The sequence below is a fragment of the Panthera tigris genome, chromosome C1 (assembly GCF_018350195.1).
Source record: "Panthera tigris isolate Pti1 chromosome C1, P.tigris_Pti1_mat1.1, whole genome shotgun sequence".
NCBI classification, from domain to species: domain Eukaryota; kingdom Metazoa; phylum Chordata; class Mammalia; order Carnivora; family Felidae; genus Panthera; species Panthera tigris.
In genome coordinates this window covers 45,709,582-45,724,832 of record NC_056667.1, presented here as the reverse complement: position 1 = coordinate 45,724,832, position 15,251 = coordinate 45,709,582, and the positions used below count along the sequence as shown (strand labels likewise).

The 15,251-nt window shown below is 43.2% G+C and overlaps 1 protein-coding gene across 1 annotated transcript in view; it reads right to left on the bottom strand.

Annotated features, from left to right (window-relative positions):
• C8A (complement C8 alpha chain) overlaps positions 1–15,251 on the bottom strand; it is a 68,962-nt gene that overhangs the window by 30,873 nt on the left and 22,838 nt on the right. The window contains exons 3-7 of the mRNA XM_015540948.2: positions 11,157–11,301; positions 10,039–10,186; positions 6,135–6,324; positions 2,577–2,780; positions 435–675 (exon numbers count right to left, since the gene is read on the bottom strand). Coding sequence (XP_015396434.1) covers positions 435–675; positions 2,577–2,780; positions 6,135–6,324; positions 10,039–10,186; positions 11,157–11,301 — 928 coding nt within the window. The remainder of the gene's footprint in view (positions 1–434; positions 676–2,576; positions 2,781–6,134; positions 6,325–10,038; positions 10,187–11,156; positions 11,302–15,251) is intronic.

Genomic DNA, 15,251 nt, shown 5'->3' with positions numbered 1-15,251 from the left:
ACATTTAAAAAATTTAAGTAACAAAATCCCAAGTATTATTTATTATCAAAGAGTAACTGGAATGTAATAGAAAACACATAGTTTTGGGGAGCCAGACAAGTCCGAGTTCAAATCCTGTTTGTGACGCTTCTCAGCAAGTGATTTCACCCTTCTGCACCTCAGTTCCCTGTAAATAATAACACTCTCAAATGGGTTGGTGACTGCAATGCACTTCACCCTGTTCTGCCCCCAGTCCATTGTCACCTCCACACGTCTCCCTGCTCTAATTACAGCCCTGCACGATGCAGCCTCCTCCCTGAGTATTAGGTATGTTACCTTATATGGTTGTCACAAACAAGATCGTACGTGGCTCGTAGTCAGTGCTCAGAAAAATGCAAAGCCCATCCTCGTGTGTGCATTGACCACTGCGCGCATAAAGCTTCTGTTCTACTTACCAAGCGATTCCATTTTTTCTTTGTCAAGCACCAGGATGTATTCATAAACGCCACCCATTGATCCAGACGTTATGTAATGAGTGCCATAGTCATTGATGAACTTGGAATACATGCCGTAATTGTACTGCTCCGGAAGCTCCATTAATGACTGCAGCATGCTTTCATCCAGCACAATATTGTCCCTTCTCATCTTAAAATGAGCGGTCTGCACCTTTGTGGAAATTCTCATGAAGTTATATTTCTGCCAACGATCACCGCCGTCGAGTAAGGGAGAAGAAAGAGAGTACACGTTTTACCATATGACGTAACACGAAAGATCAGCATTTAGTAGCTGTGGGAGATACGTGTATTTATAAACATGTGAGCATCAATACCCACAATGGAGTGTTATTCTACTTTATAGGCATATATTAAACACCCATGTGTGCCTGACCGCCTCTCTCATGCCTGCATCTCTGTTCCCACTGACCCTGTTCAGGTCCTGTTTGCCTCAACTCTCAGCTGGGTTGGTTACTGCAATGTGCTTCCTAGTACTGGTGACTGTGTTCTGCCCCCATTCCATTGTCACCTCTGCCCATCTCCCTGCCCCAATTATAGCACTGCATGATGTAAGCCTCTTACACAGGTATTAGGTATCCATTAAAAATTATGTTTGGGGGCGGGGGGCACTTGGGTGGCTCAGTCGGTTGAGCGTACAACTTCAGCTCAGGTCACGATCTCGCGGTTCGTGGGTTTGAGCCCCTCATTGGGCTCTGTGCTGACAGCTCAGAGCCTAGATCCTGCTTCAGATTCTGTGTCTACCTCTCTCTCTGCTCCTGCCCCACTCACTCTCTGTTTCTCTCTCTCTCTCCCCAAAATTAATAAACATTAAAAAAATTTTTTTAATGTTTTTTAATTGTGCTTAGGAGTAGTTTTGATGACATGAAATTCTAAGATGAGTTATTTATGTAACTTATTGAACACATATCTGTAAGAGTCTGTAGTCACTGGCATTATGCTTGGAGCAGAGGACACAAACTTGGATGAGACCGGCCCCTGCCATCATGGAGCTTACATTCTAGTGGTAATCTTGTACTGTTAGGTAATGAGGTAAGGCAAGCTCCTGAGATAACAGGGGTCATACTGGATTGGTTTAAGAGGGAGAGGATCATGTGTGGGCATTACTTCACTTGCTCTGAAGCAATAGTGAAATTTTGAAAAGGCCACCTGCTTTGAGAAAAGTCCACATGACCATGTGATCGCCAGATCTCAGAGCAACACTTTCCCTTCAGAGCTATAGCTGACTTAAGGCAACGCTCTGGAATGTACCTTGTATTTGTTGAAGAATTTTCATAACTATATTTTCATCATCCAGAATAATTTTTTGAGCCCCAACTAAATCAGCAGTCCTGGTATCAGGGTTATTGAGGCTTTCTGGTAAACTTTTAACCAACTCAAATAGCTGGCCAGAGAGAGAGTTCTCTGGCCCCTGATGGTTTCTCCTCCTTAGACCCTACTTTTTCCCTTCCCACCCTGTGCCAGCTGAAGTTCTGGCAATCCCAAATTTGTGGGAGGCAATCTGCCGTCTGCAGACCTTTGCACAATGCTGTTTCCCAGGCCCGGAGCACCCTTTGTTCACTTCTACCTCCTTTCGTCGGGACAACCTGTTCTAGTCTTTAGAGCCCCGTTTAGGTAGATGTCCCTTCCTCCAGGAAGCATTGCCTGGCTGCTCAAGTTCAAAGGAAGCTAGTGGCGAATGTTTGATGGATAAATGAATGCTTGTGTGTGCCAGTCCTCTGATCTATTCAGAAAAGCAAGGCTGGCTTTCGAATTCTTCCCAAGCTAGTTTAGAGGGCCTGGCTGTTTCTCTTGAAGGCATTCCTATTCTAAGTATTCCCCTGTTTACTCCAGGTAACCATGAAAAAGAATGGGGTGAAGCGAGAAGAGTTCCAGTCTTATCATTCAATTTTATTCCCTTTGTGGTGATTCTGTGTGCAAAAGTGTAATAAGAAAAACAAACATGATTACCACTGATCAGACATTTCCAATTACACAAACAAATGAAGGTTCAATTACTACTGTACTTTTTTAATGCAATTAAGGTAATACATGTTCAGTGTAGATTATGGAATACTGTTTGGCACAGGCATTATGCTTTAATACCTTGTTATTGTACTTGTTTAACTTATTCACGAACGAAGAGTCTCGTGACCCAGATAAACCCACATCCACTGTTGTTTCAGGGCTGCCGGCGGGGCCCACACCAACAACCACTCCTGCCGACACAGACCTGTCATTCTTTACTTTAGAAAGAAGTTCATTTGCATCATTGTATAACTCTGAGGAGAGTCTGGTATCTGCCAGGGCCTGAAAAGAAACAAACAGATGTTAGCTTTGTGCGCCAGAGTTGTATCTCAATCTGTACTTAATATTGAAGTCTTTGCTCTGTAAAATATTTCAAGTTGCAGAATTTTGTTAAGTTTGTTTATTTTGAGAGATGGAGCGTGCGGGCACACGCAAGAGTCGGGGGAGGGGCAGAGAGAGAGGAAGAGAGAGAATCCCAAGCAGGCCACACTGTCAGTGCAGAGAGGATGTGGGGCTTTAACCCATGAACCATGAGACAATGACCTGAGCCAAAATCAAAAGTCGGGCACTTAACTGACTGAGCCACCCAGGTGCCCCTGCAGATTATTATCATTATTTTAAAAGGCTACTCCAGGCATTAGATTGATCCTCACTCACTAAAATTCTGAAAACATAGCAGTTAGTTTAGTTATTATTTAGTGGTTGTGCTAAATATGTCTTTAAGGGGCACCCGCATGGCACGTTTGGTTAAGCGTCTAACTCTTGATTTCTACTTCGGTCATGATCTCCTGGTTTGTGAGTTCGAACCCCACCTGGGGCTCTGCACTGTCAGATTCTCTCTCCTTCTCTCTCTGCCCCTGCCCACCACCCACCCCTCAAAATAAATAAATAAATAAATATAAAATATTTACGCACACACACTCATGATTCTCATAATATGCTGTATTGTTCTGAGTATGGATTTTTTTTTTCCACCTGACTTTTCCTTCCTGTAGAAGAGGCTGCCTTTCCCTACAACAGGGACACCCAAAAAGCCACATCTGGGCCTGGATCTGGGAGGAAAGGGGCAAGGGGGCCCAGCAGGTGGTAGAAGTTCTAGGCAGAGGTTTGCGTCCACAAATGTCAGGTTACTTCACTTCAGGCACACAGCACAGTTGCATTTCTCTGGCAACTGGAGCAGAGTCATGGCTCGCGCCTTGCCTGAGCCGAGAAAGCAAGGGTTAAGAGCACGTGGGTGGTTCACTCCTCAGTCACAAGAGCATGTATGTGTCGCGATGGAGTCGCTGTTAGTTTGGGTCCTGCGTGTCTGTGACAGACGACTTAGGGTGGACGTGTGGCATACGGCATTATTTTTGAAAGCCCAGAGATTTCAGACTCCTTGGTTGCCACAGCATAGCCTAGTCTATCTGGCCGGACACATAAGCCCCACACCATCCTCGAGGTTAGGAAAATGGCATTGTCTGTGTCTTCCGGCTCGGCTTCCCATTGGCCTGGTGGCATTGGTGAAAGCAGTGGGGAAGCGGACGCCATAAGCCTGGCCTCATCCTGCCATCGATATTTATCTCTTGAGGAAGTTGGGGGAGGAGGATGTGACCAATAATGGGTCAGAATCCCTGGATCCTACATCTCTCTGTAAAGACAGGATGCATAGGACTATATAGATAGAATGTGTGTGATCTGTCTTGCCTTCTAAATGACATATAGCCAGGCTTAGTTCAGATAGATCTGGGTTTGAAACTCGTCTCTGCCACCTACAGCTTTGGGCCTGACGCTTTATCCCTCTAAGTCTTTGAGTCTTTTTCATATCTAATGGGGCGATGATACTATCTACCCCTTTGTGGTGTTGTGAGGCTTAGGTGAGAGAATTTGTGTGCAAGCGTAAGATCTGATGCATGGCAAGCATCCAGTGAGGTGCAGACATCTCACCCAGAGGGTGAAGGGTACAGAAATGAATGACCTGGGAGTAGGCGCTGGGGCTGGTCATGAGCCATGTGGTGCTCCAAGGGACTGGGGAACCACACAGGTTTGGAGGTAGAGAGAATTTAGGGATCGTCAGCATTTTGCAAGCAAGCACTTTTCAACAGCAGAACCCTCTCCATACACAAAATCACCTACAGAAAATCAAGACAGGAAAACTATCAGAAAAAAGATAAATACCATATGATTTAGCTTATATGTGGGATTTGAGAAACAAAACAAATGAACACAGGAAAAAAGAGACAAAAAAAAAAAAGATTCTTAAATGCAGAGAACAAATTGGTGGTTGCCAGAGGGGAGGTGGATGGGGGTAGGGGGGAAATTGGTGAAGGGGATTAAGAATACACTTATCATGGTGAGCACAGGGTGATATATGGAAGTGTTGAATCACTATATTGTACACCTGCAATGAATGCAACACTGTAGGTTAACTATACTGGAATGGGAAGAAAAGAAAAGAAAAGAAAAGAGAAAAAAGAAAAGAAAAGAAGAAAAGAAAAGAAAGGAAAAGAAAAGAAAGGAAAAGAAAAGAAAAGAGAAAAGAGAAGAAAAGAAAAGAAAAAAGAAAAGAAGAAAAGAAAAGAAAAGAAAGGAAAGGAAAAGAAAAGAAAAGAAGAAAAGGAAAGGAAAAGAAAGGAAAAGAAAGGAAAAGAAGAAAAGAAAAGAAAGGAAAGGAAAAGAAAAGAAAGGAAAGGAAAAGAAAAGAAAGGAAAAAAGAAAAGAAGAAAAGAAAAGAAAAGAAAAGAAAGGAAAAGAAAAGAAAAGAAAAGAAAAGGAAAGGAAAAGAAAAGAAAGGAAAAGAAAAGAAAGGAAAAGAAGAAAAGAAAAGAAAGGAAAGGAAAAGAAAAGAAAGGAAAGGAAAAGAAAAGAAAGGAAAAAAGAAAAGAAGAAAAGAAAAGAAAAGAAAGGAAAAGAAAAGAAAAGAAAAAAAGGAAAGGAAAGGAAAAGAAAAGAAGAAAAGAAAAGAAAGGAAAGGAAAGGAAAAGAAAGGAAAGGAAAAGAAAAGAAAGGAAAAAAGAAAAGAAGAAAAGAAAAGAAAAGAAAAGAAAAGAAAGGAAAAGAGAAGAAAAGAAAGGAAAGGAAAAGAAAAGAAAAAGAAAGAGGGAGGGAGGAAAGGAAAGAAGGAGGCAGGGAGGGAGGGAAGGAAAGAAGGAGGGAAGGAGGGAAGGAAGGAAGGAAAGCAAGAAAGGCGATCAGTGAGTAGCTGCTCCTGGTGAAGCAGGGGCCTTGGACTCAGAACACTGCCCAGCCACCTCCTGTCCTGACCTCCAATTTACATGGCAGGAAACTGGGCCCAGGGAGGGGCAGTGAGCTGGTCAAGGTCTCAAATACTTACATTCTAACAGATTACAACCTGGTAATAAGTCTTCTGACTAGCAGCCCAGAGAAATGGACCTCGAATCTGTTTCATTGGTTTGGGAATGGAGCCAAGATCTAGCAGGTGGATGGTCACACTCATGTTGTGCCTCTTTTTGGCCCTGCCCTTGCCTGTCCATGCCCTTCAGCACAGAACATGGGTGGGGGCAGACATAAAGGGGCCTTCGGACACCAATGAGCTCTACAGGAAATAGAGTCTTCCTAAGCAAGGCGTCTATCCCCATCAACAGGCCTCTCCCTCCCTACCCCACAGCGGCCTGTGAGCACCCTGTTCAGACTTACTTCAAAGTGGTACTTGAGGAAGTTGTAGGGTTTCCGGAAGTACTTCTCATCTTCTCCGTAGTAGAGACGCTCACAGGCAGGGTCATAGCGAAGCGCTCTCCACTCCCCGTTGTATACTGTCTCACACTGGCCCCCATAATACCTGGCATCGTACACGCTCTGAGTTTCCTGCTGGGTCAGGATATTGTACCTAGAGTGAAAAGGCAGGCAGCTGCTGGGAGAGAGCACTGAAAAGGCAAAGAGAGCATAAAATATCCCCTGGAGGACGTTGTTGCTGGTCTGAGCGATGGTTTCACAAACTGTGTTCTCTGGAGCCCTAGGGTTCCTCAAAGTGTCTTAAGGGCTACTTTGCGTGACACGGGGAACCAGAGTGGGCGGAGCTGGGCCCCCAGGTTCCCTTTCAGCAGAGCAGCTGAAGGTTCCATCAACACCTAGAATAGGGCGCCCACAGAGAAGGCACTCCTAAAAATCGGGTGTTTGAGTTAAAGAGTAATATGCGCAGTTATCAAAAATCCAGGCACAGAGCCGGAAGCCTGAGCCCACTTCCTAGCTCTGCCACACCTAGCTGTGTGATCTTGGACAAATCACTTAACCTCTCTGTGCCTCGGTTCCATCGTTTGTAAAGAACAGTCAATACTACTGCCCTCAGAGAGTTAAATATGAATTGCAACATACAAGGAGCCATAAAGTACGTGGCATATATTAAGTAGCAAGTAAATGCTGCCATTGTGGGTTTTGTTTGTAGTGTTTCAGGAAAAAGGCTTTGCTGGTAAAAAAAAAAAAAAAAAAAAAAAATGGACTTGACATATTGGGTGTAACTCACGTTGCTAAGTTGAGAATCTGACCCTCAGAAAGGCCATTGTTTTCAGGGCAGCCTGGAATGTCAGAGGGTACAATTTGAAAATCATGGAGACTCCTGTTGAATTTCCAGTTTGGTCACCTACCAGCTCTGTGAATTTGGATACATTATAGATGGCTTTCTGAAGTTCATTTTCCTCGTTTGAAGAACAGACAGAATAAAACCACTTCTCATGGTTTTTGGGGCGTCTAAATGAGAGCATTAAAGTCAAATGGAAGTCCAGTTGATAGTCCATATTATGCACTCAACAAGGGATACTTCCTCTCCCCTAGCCCAGTACCCTCCCAGAAATACTTTCCTTTGCTTTTCTCTCTGGGGCATTTCACATCCATCTGCCTAGGCACTGCATTTTAAGCCACAGACGGTAGAACCTTACATAGGCATAAACAGCGTTACATAGATGAAATACAGCTTTAATTTTCTAGAAAAAGAGAAAGTTAATGGAACAAAAACATTTCACTTTGGCTAAGAGATCCAGGACCTAACAATCGAAACCTCTTATGGTATAGATAATAAAATGATTTCTTGTCTCTGCCTCTCAAGCTCCTATTCAGCCTTTAATACCCAACTCAAACATTGCCCCCTCTATCTGACCCTCTTTGATTATCCTGGACAGACAGCTATTGCTTCCTCTGTGTTCCCATGGCAGTCAGTGATTACCTCTGTCATAACATGTGTCATATTTTTTCATTCCCTCCATGAAAAGACACAAAGGCAGAAGATGAGCAGGGGGCTAACTATGAATAAAACCTGTCTTGAAGAAACAAATGGGTAATTATAGAGCACCTAGCATATAGTAGAAATTCAAGGTATGTTAACTTCCTTCTTCCCTTCCTCTCTCCATCTCTTCCTTCATATTAATGGAAGTGGTGTAATAATAGCTATGGTGAATTGAATACACATTCTACCAGACGTTTAGCATGTGTTAACTTTCAACCTCCTGACAATTTTGCAAATGCAGAAACTGAAGCTCAGAAAAATTAAGCAATTTGCCTATAGTTACAGATAAAATTTTTTGACACTAAAATCTGTGTTCCTTCCCTTTACTTCTCTGCTTACTTTTCTATCTTCTCGACCATTGAACATGTTTCTGCCTTTGGCTTATAAATATAGGCTCTCCGGTGAGCCAAACAAAAAGTCAAAAGAATAATTAGTTTTAAGACGTACTATAACCTCTAAGCATAAGAGGTTACTAAGACTACTTGTATTTAGACAAGCTGGTTGCAGAAACCCCAATGAAAATAAAAAGATATAGAGAAATGCCACTTTTTGGAAATCTATGCAGAAATACACACATGCACAAAGATACATGTACAAGGATGTCCACTGCAGCATTGTTTATAATAGGGAAAAAATGGGAAACAATATAATCATCTTTCAATAGTCAAATAAATTTTCATGTAGTGATACTATGGGAGAAGAATCAGCAGACTTTTTTTATAAAGGGCCAGACATGAACTATTTTCAGCTTTACAGCCCATAGGTCTTTGTTGCCACTGCTCAACTCCATCACTGTAGGGTGAAAGCTGTGTTCCAATAAAACTTTATTTACAAAAACAGACAACAGGCCAAATTTGGTCTTCAGGCCATAGTTTGCTGACCCCTGTTATGGAACATTATGTTGCTTAGAAAAAGACAATAGAGGGGCACCTGGGTGGCTCAGTCGGTTAAGCGTCCGACTTCAGCTCAGGTCACGATCTCGCGGTCCGCAAGTTCGAGCCCCGTGTCGGGCTCTGGGCTGATGGCTCAGAGCCTGGAGCTTGCTTCCGATTCTGTGTCTCCCTCTCTCTCTGCCCCTCCCCCGTTCATGCTGTGTCTCTCTCTGTCTCAAAAATAAATAAACGTTAAAAAAAAATTTTAAAAAAGAAAAAGCCAATAGAAAATATGGGGGAAATCTTCCAAATATATTAAGTTAAAAAAAGCAAGTTACATACAATATGTATAATATGGTCACATTTATGTAAAATATGCTTATGTCTATCATGCACAATACGTATAGGCACAGCTTCCATACAATGTATATTTTCGGTGCATTTTTTACATGATCTGAAAGTCCTACACCAAACTGTTACACAGGGGTCAGTTCCAGGGAAGGAAGTGAGAGAGGGTGATTGGGTGGGATGCAGGTCGGGGAGGGCGAAGGAAGACTTTCATTTTTTTACCTCAAACATATTTTCTTTCTGTAGCAATAAATTAAAATTTTAAAAACTGGGAAATGCTTAAATTAAAAAAAAAATAGATATCAGGATAAGCTTCTGAGATCTTGAACAGAATAAAAAACCAGCTGTTGGGAGTGGGCGTGGGGCCATTCTGCTGGTTTCAGTGTTCCGTGTAGGTAAAGCACACTCATGAAGTGTATTTCAATGCTCCTTTGAATCACACGAGAGCAAGGTCATGGTCTGTGATCTTTTTGCCAATAAGCAGGGATTCATTTTCAAGTTAACACCTCACTATTTCATGCTTCCACTCTGTTTATCTCACAGTCATGATCAAAATCAATAAGAATCCCCTTTGATGAGTCTTAGGGGCTGAATTGTGTCCCCTGACATTTATGTGTTGAAGTCCTGGACCTCCGTACCTCAGAAATTGACTATTTTGGTGAGAGGGTCTTTACATAGGTAATTAAGTTAAAATGAGGCCATTAGGGTGGGCCCTAATCTCGAATGACTGGTGTCCTTATAAGAGGTGGCTAGGACCCCGACATACACACAGGGAAGGGCAATGTGAAGACACAGGGAAATGGCAGCCATCGACAAGCCAAGGAGGGAGGCCTCAGAGGAAACCAATTCTGCCATCACCTGGCCTTGGACTTCCAGCCTCCAGAGCTGTGAGAAATACATTTTTGTTTTGTATAAGCTATACATTTCTTTTGCCATTGCAGCCTGAGTGGACCAATATGCCACCTTAGGGGGACAGAGAGAGTTGCCTCACAGGACACTCGGCAGAGCAATTCTCCTAAAAGACCCTCTTGTGTTGCTAAAGCTAATACTTGTGATTGAAGAGAAGCCATTCCCTGGGCCCAAGCAGCCAGGAAGCAGGACTCACCCCAAGGCCGCACTCTCTGACCCTGGAATGGGGTCATACAGGCTGCAGTCGCTTTCCATGACCCTGACATCTTCACAGTCATCCTCGTCAGAGCCATCAAGGCAATCCTTGTCTCCGTTACACACGAGGTGGCGTTTCAGGCAGCGACCTGAGAGAGGAGAGGCTGTGGATGCTTCCAGAGCCTCCCAGACTCCTCCCTCTTCCCATGACCCACATCCAGAGTCACCAAGCGCCCCCTACTTCTGAAACAGCCCCTCCCCCACCTTCATCATGTCGCATCCTGTCTCTGTCCTCACCGCCTCTGCCCTCCTAGCAGCCTCGCTGTCTCCCACCCGTAGCCCCCACCCCCTGTTCAGACCCTGCAGCAGGCTCCCCTCTAGAATTCATCCTCCATATGCAGCTCCAGTGACCTTTCTCTGTATCCTTCTGTGGCTCCTAAATATTCCCATTCTTCCAAATGCCACGGTCTAGCCCCCAGTTCCCTACCTGGCCCAACCTCTACCTCTCTTCCCAAAGCCCTGACCTGCAATCATTCTGCACTATCGCCAGTCCTTAAATCCCTGTGCTTTTGCATATTCTTTCTCTTAGCAAATCCATTGCTCCTTTCTAAGTCCCAACTCAAGTGCCCTTTTGAAGCCTGCTCTGACTTCCCAGCACAGGTTTGAGCATCCCCTGCCAGAGACTCCCCTTGGACCATGAGCAAATACCCATTACGCTGGCTATCATACAATATTATCATCACTCCTTGTAGGTCTCTCTCCCAAAGAGACTAGGAGTACCTCGAGGTCAGGCACATCATCTTTTCATCTCTGTATCCCCAGCAGGTAGAACACTGCCTGGGACATACATTCCCAGTCAATATTTATCCAATGAATGGATGAATGAGTGAATTGTACCTTTTCTAAATGAATCAACAGATGTTCCTACAAACTTACATCAAAATTACTTGGGTTACTTGTCGGCTTAAAATGCAGATTCCTGAGCCCCATCCCAAACCTACAGAATGCCAACTTCTAGGGGAAGGGCTCAGGAGTCGGCATCTTCACAAGCTCCTGAGTGACTGTTTTGCACATTAAGTTTGACGGGCGCAGCTGTTATCTCACTGGAACGCTACTCACCTGTCTCCTTACACTGGAAATCCTGTCCACACTGTGCTTGCTCTAGACAAGCTGTGGGACTCTGACAGCTGGCTTGATCCCAGACATCACCACTGCAGATGGTTCCCCCAAACTTGTTTGGCTGCAGGAGGCTCCGGAATCGGTACTAAATCAGATTTTGAACCAGACACATTCATTGTCTATCAATCAAACAAGATTTGTGCAGGCGGGTGTCAGCTCAACATAAGGAATAACTGTCTCGTGATTGAGAGGTGCCTAAAAAGCTGTCTTTGGAGGGGATGTTCATAACTGGTGGTATTCAGCCAGAGGTGCCTCAACCATCAGCGGGGATATTGAATAGGGCCTTCAAGCATCCAATGAAAGACTCAAACAAAATATTTCTGGGGTCTTTTTACTTGAGAGGAAGGACCTTCTCCCCTCCCTTTTCTTCAACCACTTAGTACCTATTCATCTTTCATGATTCACAGTGTACCTCCTCTGAAAGCCTTCCCTAAGTAACATATTCCATAGTTCCCTGCACCTCCTTCTCTCTTCCCATTTGTCATATAAGGTTGTGATCCCTTGTCTGCTTATTCATTTACCTTTCTTACTAGTTTAAGAACCTTTTGCATGGTGAGGAGGAGTGGTGAAGGAAGGACCACGTCTTATTTGACTTCATACACTTGGCACTTGATCTAGGGTCAGGTACACAGGAGGCACTTTTATGAGATGTTTGTTGCTTTCCCTCCGTACCATTTCTTCCAGTCATGGCATCCTCTCTTTCCTTGGAACATATCTCATATGGCTCAGGTGGGGATGATCTCACCCCCCAAATCACAGGAGTGTGTGGGTATGAACCAGGCCAGGTCAACCAGGGCACCATATGCCAAATTACAGTGATTGGTTTAGAGATTGGTTCATGGCTCAACCTTAGGGCAATCATTATTCTCTCTGAAGATTTTCTTTTAGAACTATTGGAAAAGACCATTTCTTTTTGCCCAAGTTGCTGGGAACTGTGGGCATCAAGTGGTCATCTAGCCTACCTATGTAAAAAGAGACCATCCAAGAAATGAAGACATCATCTCAGTCCCTGGGTTCAGCTTTGACTGCATATGAATAAATCCTTGTTGAAGGAAGTATGGAAAGAATAAAATTCACACCAATCTTGGAGCTCTATGATTTCATGATACTGCTTTCTATATGGTGTATAGCTTTGGGTACTAGTGTAGAAAGAGGAAGCTGAACACTAGGATATTCAGAGAAATATGAGGTTCCATTCCCACCTTCAAGAAGTTTAGAGTCTAGTTGAGGAGACAAAATAGATAACAATAGAAAACATGCTGTATGGAGAGCTCCATGCAAAGTGTCCAATAAGAGAATGTGCGGTGCCATAGTTTCTGCTGCCTCTTGCCTTGGCTCAGCCCACAGGCCCCTCCTTCAAGAAGGTTCATAAATAAGTAGGAAAGCAAAGGTTTGAGCAACAAGAAAAGTGAGTTCCTGGCCTAATTCTTCCTTCCTGCCTTCCTTCTTTCCTTCGTCTTTTTCTTTTTTCTTTCTTTCTTTCTTTCTTTCTTTCTTTCCATCTTTCTTTCTGTCCTTCTCTTTCTTTCTTTTTCCTTCTTTCTTTTTCTTCCTTTTTCTTTCTTTTGTTCTCTCTCTCTCTTTTCTTTTTTCTTTCTTTCTTTCGTCCTCTTTCTTTCTCCCTTCCTCCCTCCCTTTCTTTCCTTCCCTTTCTTTCTCCTTCCTTCCTTACTATAGCTGATACACAATATTACATTAGTTTCAGTTGTACAACAGAGTGATTCAACTTCTTTATGTTACACTCTTCTCACTACAGGTGTAGCTCCCATCTGTCACCATGCGATGCCATTACAATAACACTGACTACATTCTCTGTGCTGCACCTTTCATCCCCATGACCTACTCATTCCATAACTGGAAGCCTGTACCTCCCACTCCCCTTACCCATTTTGCCCATCCCTCTACCACCTCCTCTCTGGCAGCCATCAGTTTGTTCTCTGTATTTATAGATCTGGTTCTGGTGTTTGTTTTTTATTCCTGAATCTCTTTCTTCCTTGCTATGTAAAGTATCAGTGCCTGGTACTTTGTGCCTCAGTTTCCAAATCTGTAAAATGAGGTGGTTGACCTAGGTGACCTCACTAAGTATAGCTACTAATGATTCTTTCACCTGTGTTCATTTACCTTTGAGTTTCTGTTTCCTAATATGTAAAGTATGATGACCCCTCACTTTGAAAGGGTGTTGTGAGAACTAAATGAGAGAATGTGTGAGGAAATCACCTGGCCCTGTGTCTGACATATCATTGGTGCCCATTAAACAGAAGTGGTTCCACATCATTATCAGTGGAGTTTTTCCAGAAGGTTCCAGTGGGTACATGTGGAGCTGCAGCTTCCCCCTCCCTCCTCTTGTCTACTTCTGCCTCCACAACTGCTCATTGGCGAAGAGACAGAGGTAGCAAAAAAGGTGAAGAATAAATCTGTCCATTTGCCTTTCCTACCTCCCAGTTAATAACAGTGATAGGGATTTATAAACTCAGTGGGAAGAGAGTGTGATTAACAATTGGTTTGGAAATATGAGGACATTTTAATTCTCTTCCAACCTCTTGCCCCACAAATCAGTACATAAAGAAGTGCTTAGCGTACCAACATACAGCCAAATCGCCTTCTCACTCTTTAAAAAGTCCGTCAGAGGGGCGCCTGGGTGGCGCAGTCGGTTAAGCGTCCGACTTCAGCCAGGTCACGATCTCGCGGTCCGTGAGTTCGAGCCCCGCGTCAGGCTCTGGGCTGATGGCTCGGAGCCTGGAGCCTGTTTCCGATTCTGTGTCTCCCTCTCTCTCTGCCCCTCCCCCGTTCATGCTCTGTCTCTCTCTGTCCCAAAAATAAATTAAAAATGTTGAAAAAAAAAAACAAAAATAAAAAAAAAATAAAAAGTCCGTCAGAGTTTTAAGACCTGCAGTTACCAACACAACGATGATGATGGTAACTACCATTTATTGAGTGTGTTTTGTTAGCTGGATACTTCATATTCTTTATCTCATTTAATACTATACTGAGATCAAATACTATTTAGGAGATCAAATACTATTCTGAATCCCATTTTAAGCTGGGTTAGAATTCCAGTTCTGCTACTTACTGTGTATGTGTCACTGGGTAAATCACTTAACATCTCTGACCCTCAGTTTTCTCATCTATAGAATGAGAGATATGGGGGTCTTGTGAACATTAGCGATAATACATGTAAAGAAGTCAGCACTTTGCCTGCTGTCTTGAATATACTCAGTAATAAGAGTTACCACATCAATATCATTTTTTTAGCCTGCTGTTGGGCTACTCCAGAAGGATTTATGACTGAATGGGAATTGGATTAGATGGCCACTAATATCGCTTATGACTCTCCACAGAGTGGAGGGGGGAGCAGGAGAGTGAAGTGATCAGGCACATGGGCATTTTGGAATCAGACTGACCAACTGTCAAATCTAGGCTGTGCCTCTTTCTTTATGGGTGACCTAACCAAAGACCGTGGTATCTATCCGTCACTTACAGTTGGCTATGAAAGTCAGCTAAGAATTTATTAAAGCATCGGCACAGTGCCTGGTATATAGAAATGATTTAATAAATGGTAACTATAAATGACATTATCACCTTCCCCTGGTTCCTGTATTGGAATGATGGTGCAGTCATGAGGTTCATTCCCACTGACTCCCCATTTTCTAGGTCATTATCAAATAATGAAGACATTGTGTTGCCGAAAGGTTGGTGCAGATACTCCCTTAGGGATTTCTCCATGCTAGTGCCTGTGTTGGTATCATTAAGATATCATTTTCTTTTCTAGCTAGTCGATAATATTTCTTTCCAGAAATGCACATCTTTGGGTGATTTTGAGAGGAATAAAAACCATATGAATAAGAAGAAACTAGGATGGTCTTTCCCTTACATAATTAACAGAATTTGTTTTAAGGATTACTTTAAAGACACATATGTCTTTTTGAGTCATTACTTTGAGAAGTTCAATTCTAATTTGAATAGTAAGTCATTCACCTGTGCTCTCTGCTGTCTACACAGCAACACATGAGGGGAAAACGCAGTTTAGGATATGTA